The sequence below is a fragment of the Camelina sativa genome, chromosome 11 (genome assembly GCF_000633955.1).
Source record: "Camelina sativa cultivar DH55 chromosome 11, Cs, whole genome shotgun sequence".
In the NCBI taxonomy this organism is placed as follows: Eukaryota; Viridiplantae; Streptophyta; class Magnoliopsida; order Brassicales; family Brassicaceae; genus Camelina; species Camelina sativa.
The window spans coordinates 47,094,067-47,100,686 of NC_025695.1; the positions used below are offsets into that span (position 1 = coordinate 47,094,067).

Below are 6,620 nucleotides of genomic sequence, written 5' to 3' on the forward strand. Positions count from 1 at the left end.
GGGGGGGGGGGGGGGGGGGGGGGGGTTTGCAGCTTTTGTGTATAGACTATAGTCCAGCTTTATGTTATTTCTTTCTCTTAATATCCCCTCTGGATTTAGTCAGACTTTTTCTTCATGATATTATTATAATATGTACATATGTTACCCTCTCGTTGATTTGATACTGTGGATTGATTTGATGAATTGTTCTTTGACAGGACTACATACCAACAGTTTTTGACAACTTTAGTGCAAATGTTGTAGTTGAAGGCACCACTGTTAATTTAGGCCTATGGGACACTGCTGGTAATGAACACTCTTTCCCCAATTCATATTTCCAATTCTGAGAAAGAACTGTCTTGAATTCTTTTTGGAACGTTACTATTAGTTAAGTTCTTTGATTTGGTTGATTGTTGGATCCTTTAGTGGTTTAGAATAGGCGTTATTATTGGTCAAGTTCTTTGATTTTGGTTTATTGTTGTTGGATAGGCGAAATCCATTTTATGTTTTGAGGGGATTTGTCTTTTTTGAGTTTACATATATTTCCTTTGTTTGCAGGACAAGAAGACTATAACAGATTAAGGCCTTTAAGTTACAGAGGAGCAGATGTTTTCGTCTTGTCTTTCTCATTAGTCAGCCGAGCTAGCTACGAGAATGTTTTTAAAAAGGTTTGTATTATTGGAATAATGGATCCATCCTCCTTTTCTCTTATGTTGAAAACGAACGAACGAGCGAGATAAAGACGCTGAAATATCAGTAGTATTGAATCGTTTCTGATGTTATATGACTGTTCTTTTTGAGTCAGTGGATCCCTGAACTCCAACACTTTGCTCCAGGAGTTCCCCTAGTCCTTGTCGGTACCAAATTAGGTAAGAAACCGATGAGCATTTAGTTTACCAACAGATTCCTCTAAAACGTTTAGATACATAACATAGTTAATGATTCTTACAACATCGGTGTAGATCTCCGTGAAGATAAGCATTATTTGGCTGATCATCCTGGACTATCCCCTGTAACTACTGCACAGGTTTGGTTTTATAGCCTTTTTTTTTTGCCGTAGATTTCATGTGGATTCCATTTTATGGTTTGATGGTATTAAATTAAGCTTTACTATGTGATAGGGAGAGGAACTGCGTAAGCTAATTGGCGCGACATATTACATTGAATGTAGCTCAAAAACTCAACAGGTACATATCCCTTTCGTTGAATTGCCCTTCAAATAGTATTATTAGGCAGTTCTTTTCTTCAGAATTAACAGAGCCTTTTGCAGAATGTGAAAGCAGTTTTTGATTCCGCGATAAAGGAAGTGATCAAACCGCTGGTCAAACAAAAGGAGAAGACGAAGAAGAAGAAGAAGCAAAAGACGAGTCACGGCTGTTTATCGTGAGTAACATATAAATCGAAATCTTGTCACAAACTCTGCATTTAGAATCCCAAGGATACTGATTTCTCTTTGTTTTTTATTTTCTTGTGCAGAAACGTTCTGTGTGGGAGGATAGTGACTCGGCATTAATGATGATAACCCAACTCAAGTCTGATGATATTAAACTCCACTTTTGAGATTGTGTGATAAATGGGAGACTTATATATATAGAGATTGAATCATGTAAGAGATTATTAGCCTCTAATCAATCAATAGTTACCTTGAATTCAGAAAGAGAGAGTGATACAGAGTGGGTAGAGAGTTTACTATGATGAACTCAAGTATGTTTATTTGTTTCAAACCTGTTATTGCAATATATTAGTCATTTTGATGCAACAGATAATAAAAGATAGAAAATGTGATCCACTTGTTCACTCATTAGTAGCGTAAGTAGAGAATAGAGTAATCTGCAAAAGAGTGAGTAATAGATGCTGACTATATAATACAAACCATGACAAGTTTTTCTCTCTGGACAAAACGGTCCATTGTAGTCTTCACAAGCCCGATGAACGAAACCCTTTTGTGGCAGTCGCATCTGCTTTTCTCTCCAAATATTTTATATGGAGAGAAACAGAAGATCATATACAAAACCGTCAAAGAAGAGAGTGATTACATATTTTCATTAAATGATTTCCATGCTTAGAATCATTCACATTAGCTAAAAAGCTTATTGGACTATAGTATTTGATGATGACTCTATTTGTCTATCTATGTCTGAAGCATAGTTAGATCCAACTGTATATGAAGTTCATCTGTAATTTTCTTCTCTATCATAGCAATTTGCTCATCTTTCACAATACCTCAATTTTTTTTGGCTGGGAAGGTTTTCAGGTTTCTCATATTCTGGATTTGTCTCTTTGGTGTTCATATTAAGTTTTTGTTTTTTTCTGAATACTTTGTAAGTCTTAATATACATATTTATAGTAATCCACTTTCCTTGCTGCATTAGGTAAATATTCCCTTTTGTATTTGGAATAGAATTTTCTTATGTAGATAAATACATATTATTAGAAAATATTAATTATTTTCTTTTTAATATTCAAATTAACTTTTACATATGTCAAAATATTATTATAAGATATGAATTATCTTTTTAATATTCAAATTAACTTTTACACATGTCAAAATCTCAGATTGATAATTTGATATTTGTCAAATCCTGTTAATGGCTAATTTTCAAAATCCACAATATTTCATTTGAATTATTTTAGAAGATTTGATATGTTTTATATCCTCTGTACAATATATTAATATAATTAATAACTCATGATCACCAATTTTAAATGTACAATATAATTACAAATTAATATTGTGAGGCTGCTACTACTTACTAGTTACTAGTGATGAAGTGTTGTTACTAGTCATTGAAAGTTGCATAATTATAATATAATTAATTAATACAACATTAATTTTACAAACAAAAAAAACCAAAGAATGCAAACACTTTTTTTTTTTTTTTGGGCAATGAAGAATGCAAACACATGTTCAAGTAAATAGGAAACAAGTGGTTTGACAAGATGATTTAATTTCCTTCCACCAACCAACATGTATTCTTGCCCATAACTTAACAGCTCATTTATTGTGTTTGTCTTTAGAGAATTAATCTCAAAATCACACTCTCACCGGCCGAGAGATGAGAAGAATTTGAAGGGTGTGGTCGTAAGAGAAGACAAGTGTAAGGTAAGTTCTGTGTATTCATGTAATGTGTCAAATGCATAGTATATGTTGCTCTCAAGCACGACTCACCATCGCATCTCACCTTCTTTCATATATTTAGATCTGGAATCTTTTTCTCTAGCTTGTTGCTAAGATCTTCTAAATACCTCTAATCTTTTTGGCGATCTTTGCTCCTTTTAACAGCTGCTCATTATTATAAAGAACTTAGGATTCTTGAAGATGATGTTTTGTTTTCTCAGGAAGTAGATCTTTCCCTCTCCTGCTTCGTGCTCCCATTCTCTTCTTGAGAGCAGCTCTCTTAGATCTACTACTACTTCTTCACTTAGAACTGTGAGAGAAATTGTCTTCATTATAAGCAAGTCTTGGATTCTGTTAAGTTCAGGTTAGGTATTCAAATTTTTAATAAACCTAGCTAATTTCTTATTTATTAAAGATATATATTAATTTCTTATTTAGTAAACATCTTGTTTAAAACAGATAAAAAAAGATAGAACTAATAAATTATTTCAGCTTGTTAGTTACTTTACTCAGTTTTCTTACCATTAAATATAAACAGATGAAATTTAATATTTGGCATAAACATGGCACTCTTTGATTTTATTTTTAAATATATATAGTAAAACCAATCTTGTTGTGGCCGGCGTGACATAAATGACAAAAAAAAATTGTTTTCACATAAGAGGTGTTAATTAGTTCTTTAAAATAGTTCAAACATGATTTATATATGAGAGATTGATAAACTAAATTGGCTGTCTAGATTTCTACTACTACTGCTGCTACAAGTGTACAGAAAATGTGCATCCAGCAAAATAATTTCTGCTTTCTTGAAAGAGATCCCAGATCCAGTGAATCTTCACCAACGTCGCTGAAATCGTTCGTCATCGTCTCAGCTTAGTTCCAACGCCGAAAACTACTACAATCATGAGTCTACAGGTTTTCATAGTTGATGACAAATGGTATTTTATCTGCCCTTTCGATCTATTTCTTTTCTCTTTGATATATATATTGTAGTTTTTCATATGTCTATGTCGTCTTAATTGAATTGTTTGTTTGATTTGGTCAGGGTTGCTAAAACATCATTGGTAACGAAGTTTCTCCATGATAACCCTGGGGATGCGAATGGACGGCAAAATCAAGAGTATGAAAAACAAATCTGGATTGATAATCGAAAGTGGAATTTGGAGGTAACAGAGTTTTACATGCATTCTACTCTCAATTTTTTCTTATAGTTTTGATGACTTTTTATATCTTTTGTTTTCTGGAATGTGTTTTTTTTTTACTAACTGTTAACTAATGCTTGTTTCACGAAATATGCAATAAGAATAACCTAGTTTGTTTTCATGTAGATAATAGTTGGTAATGAGTGTTGGCTGTGTATTCCTGGATATGATCACGTGGCTTGTTGTGTTCTCGTCTACGATGTCTACAACAGGCAATCGTTTGAGAATCTCACTAAGCATATTGAAGAGTTCTTTGTCTTGGTATAAAGCCTCTCACACCATGCATTCTATATTATTTTTGAATATTGGTTATTAAAGTGATCTTTCTTATTTTATTTATTTTTGTAATTCTTAGGCTAATCCAAAAGCCTATAAATTCAAGTTCGTTGTCTTGGGGAACAAGATTGACAAGATAGGGGAACGATGATTTTTTTTTCCTTTTTCTTTTGGAGGCTTTTCTCTCTTTCCTCATTACATTTCAATTAAGAAAGATTTTGTTGGTTCGGTTTGCTTTTAAACAATTTAATTCGGTTCAGATTTGATTATGTTTATGACAAAATATATCTATCCAATTTGATCGTCTTAAAAAAGTTTTTGGACATTAAATCACTTGATCCTCATATTGCAATATACAGACACCAAATTGTTTAACGGTTCTAGACCTGTTATTGCAATATATTAGCGATTTCGATGCAAGAGAGAAAGATATAGATCACTTCTTCAACCATAACTAGCACAAGTAGAATAATAATAATAATAATCTACAATGGAGGAGGCATTGATAGATGCTGACTTCATAATACAAACCATGGCAAGATTTATCTCTCAACCTCATACCCATTATGCTTTTAAGACCATCACCATTTCCTTCTTTTTTTTACAGCATAACTGTTTAAAAAAAATTACATAAGCTAAACTATCTTTTTCTTGCCTTTTTTGGACTGGAAACATATAGATGTTAGAGAAGACGAGCCAAAGAGTGACACAACAAGTGTGTTGTTTTTTAAAAAAGTTCACCTGTAAAAACTCTCAAATCTCTCTGTATGGGGGATAGAGAGCAAATAAACAAAGTGATGATGATGGTCTTGGTTTCACTGAGAGTTTTTCACGCCACGCCTGTGAAAATCCGAAACTGTTGGAGGTATCTACATGATGATGGTAAGACGTAGGGGGTCAGATTTTGTCTAAGAAGCTGGTTGCTCAAGATTATATGAACAAAACGGTCCAATGTCGTCTTCACCAGCCCGATAGACGAACACTTTGTGGCAGTTGCATCTGCTTTTATCTCCAAATTAACTAACCAAACAAAGAGGAATATGAAACACAAAGTCAGATAGAGAGAGCTGGAGAAATAAATAATATCTTTTCTAAAACGTCAAAGAAGAGAGAGCTGGAGAAATAAATAATATCTTTTCTAAAACGTCAAAGAAGAGAGGAGGTGAGAAATATATTTCAAGACGCTTACATGCTTAGTGCGGTAGCCTACAAAGAGATTCTGAGGTTTGTTATTGCCATGAGGATTGCTTATATCCATCCCATCCACCGTCTGTTTCCTTCCTCTTGAGAGAACCACCTGACATTTGATACATTCTTGCTTGATCATCTTTCAAAGGTAATTGCCTTTGCACTAGTGTTGCTTCATCTCTCCCATCAGTTTCATGCCCTCCTGGCCCGGAATTTAAGTCAAGACCTGATCTAAACCACTGGGCACTGTTGTTATCTGACACTCCACCATTGCTACTACCATTTGGGAGGTTTACGACATAAGGCCTTGGATAATTAGACGGGATGGCAACTCCTGGACCCAATATTTGAGAGTTGACAGGAGGGAAACAAAGCCTGCCACTTGATGAAGAGTCCATGTATGGTGTTGAAGCACCTGAAAAATTTGTTGAGGCTAGAGGAAAACTAGTTCCAAAAGGAAACCCGGGATACTGATACGCTGTGGGCGGAAATGAAACTGCCGGAGAAGATAGCAAAACTGGGCCTCTAAACATTTCCGGTGTAAATGAGGAAACTCCGGATGTTGGACCCACCATCCTCTGCGGTCCATTGCTGGTAATAACTGGAAAAGGCTGATCACCTCGATCAGGCAAGACTTGAGGAATGCCCATTGCTGAATAATTGTTAGCAGCAGGAAACCAAGATGAGAAGCCAGCTGCCATATTATCACTATTCATTCTTATTCCAGAGATCATTGGCTGTGATGTCAAGCTACTTCGGGACTGTTGAGAAAAAGCAATAGATGACTCCACGTTCAACTCATCAACAGCGGGTCCATCGTTTAAATCAAAATCTCTACGACCACCAGAAGATAAGTT

General features: G+C 34.6%; 3 protein-coding genes across 10 annotated transcripts in view; 2 read left to right on the top strand and 1 right to left on the bottom strand.

Moving 5' to 3' along the window:
* The window catches only part of LOC104726887 (rac-like GTP-binding protein ARAC10), a 2,055-nt gene extending 317 nt beyond the window's left edge, over positions 1–1,738 (top strand). The window contains exons 2-8 of the mRNA XM_010445840.2: positions 198–285; positions 538–647; positions 785–848; positions 942–1,006; positions 1,101–1,166; positions 1,250–1,362; positions 1,456–1,738. Of these exons, the coding sequence (XP_010444142.1) occupies positions 198–285; positions 538–647; positions 785–848; positions 942–1,006; positions 1,101–1,166; positions 1,250–1,362; positions 1,456–1,492 (543 nt within the window). The 3' untranslated portion in view covers positions 1,493–1,738. The remainder of the gene's footprint in view (positions 1–197; positions 286–537; positions 648–784; positions 849–941; positions 1,007–1,100; positions 1,167–1,249; positions 1,363–1,455) is intronic.
* On the top strand, positions 2,933–4,871 carry LOC104726888 (ras-related protein Rab-7a-like). Of its 6 annotated transcripts, none has more exons than XM_010445843.2 (6): positions 2,934–3,082; positions 3,263–3,461; positions 3,837–4,035; positions 4,143–4,263; positions 4,426–4,560; positions 4,655–4,871. In XM_010445843.2, the coding sequence occupies exons 3-6, from the start codon at positions 4,001–4,003 to the stop codon at positions 4,724–4,726; spliced, it is 363 nt and encodes a 120-aa protein (XP_010444145.1). In that variant the 5' UTR covers positions 2,934–3,082; positions 3,263–3,461; positions 3,837–4,000; the 3' UTR covers positions 4,727–4,871. The 6 variants fall into 6 exon arrangements, with proteins under 6 accessions (XP_010444148.1, XP_010444145.1, XP_010444147.1 ...); XM_010445845.2 differs by having other exon boundaries at positions 3,319–3,461; XM_010445846.2 differs by lacking the exon at positions 3,263–3,461 and having other exon boundaries at positions 2,933–3,082.
* LOC104726889 overlaps positions 5,010–6,620 on the bottom strand; it is an 11,656-nt gene continuing 10,045 nt past the window's right edge. For 2 of the 3 annotated variants that reach the window (XM_010445849.2, XM_010445848.2), the window contains exons 5-6: positions 5,765–6,607; positions 5,010–5,595 (exon numbers count right to left, since the gene is read on the bottom strand). In XM_010445849.2, coding sequence (XP_010444151.1) covers positions 5,805–6,607 — 803 coding nt within the window. In that variant the 3' untranslated portion in view covers positions 5,010–5,595; positions 5,765–5,804. Of the gene's footprint in view, positions 5,596–5,764; positions 6,608–6,620 lie in introns of those variants that run through there. The other variant, XM_010445850.2, reaches the window with a different exon arrangement.

Coding starts and splice junctions, on each gene's coding strand:
- LOC104726888 (XM_010445846.2), top strand. CDS start 4,001: ATGAGTCTACAGGTTTTCATAGTTGATGACAAATG. Junction 4,036..4,142: donor TTCATAGTTGATGACAAATG/GTATTTTATCTG, acceptor TGATTTGGTCAG/GGTTGCTAAAACATCATTGG. Junction 4,264..4,425: donor ATCGAAAGTGGAATTTGGAG/GTAACAGAGTTT, acceptor GTTTTCATGTAG/ATAATAGTTGGTAATGAGTG.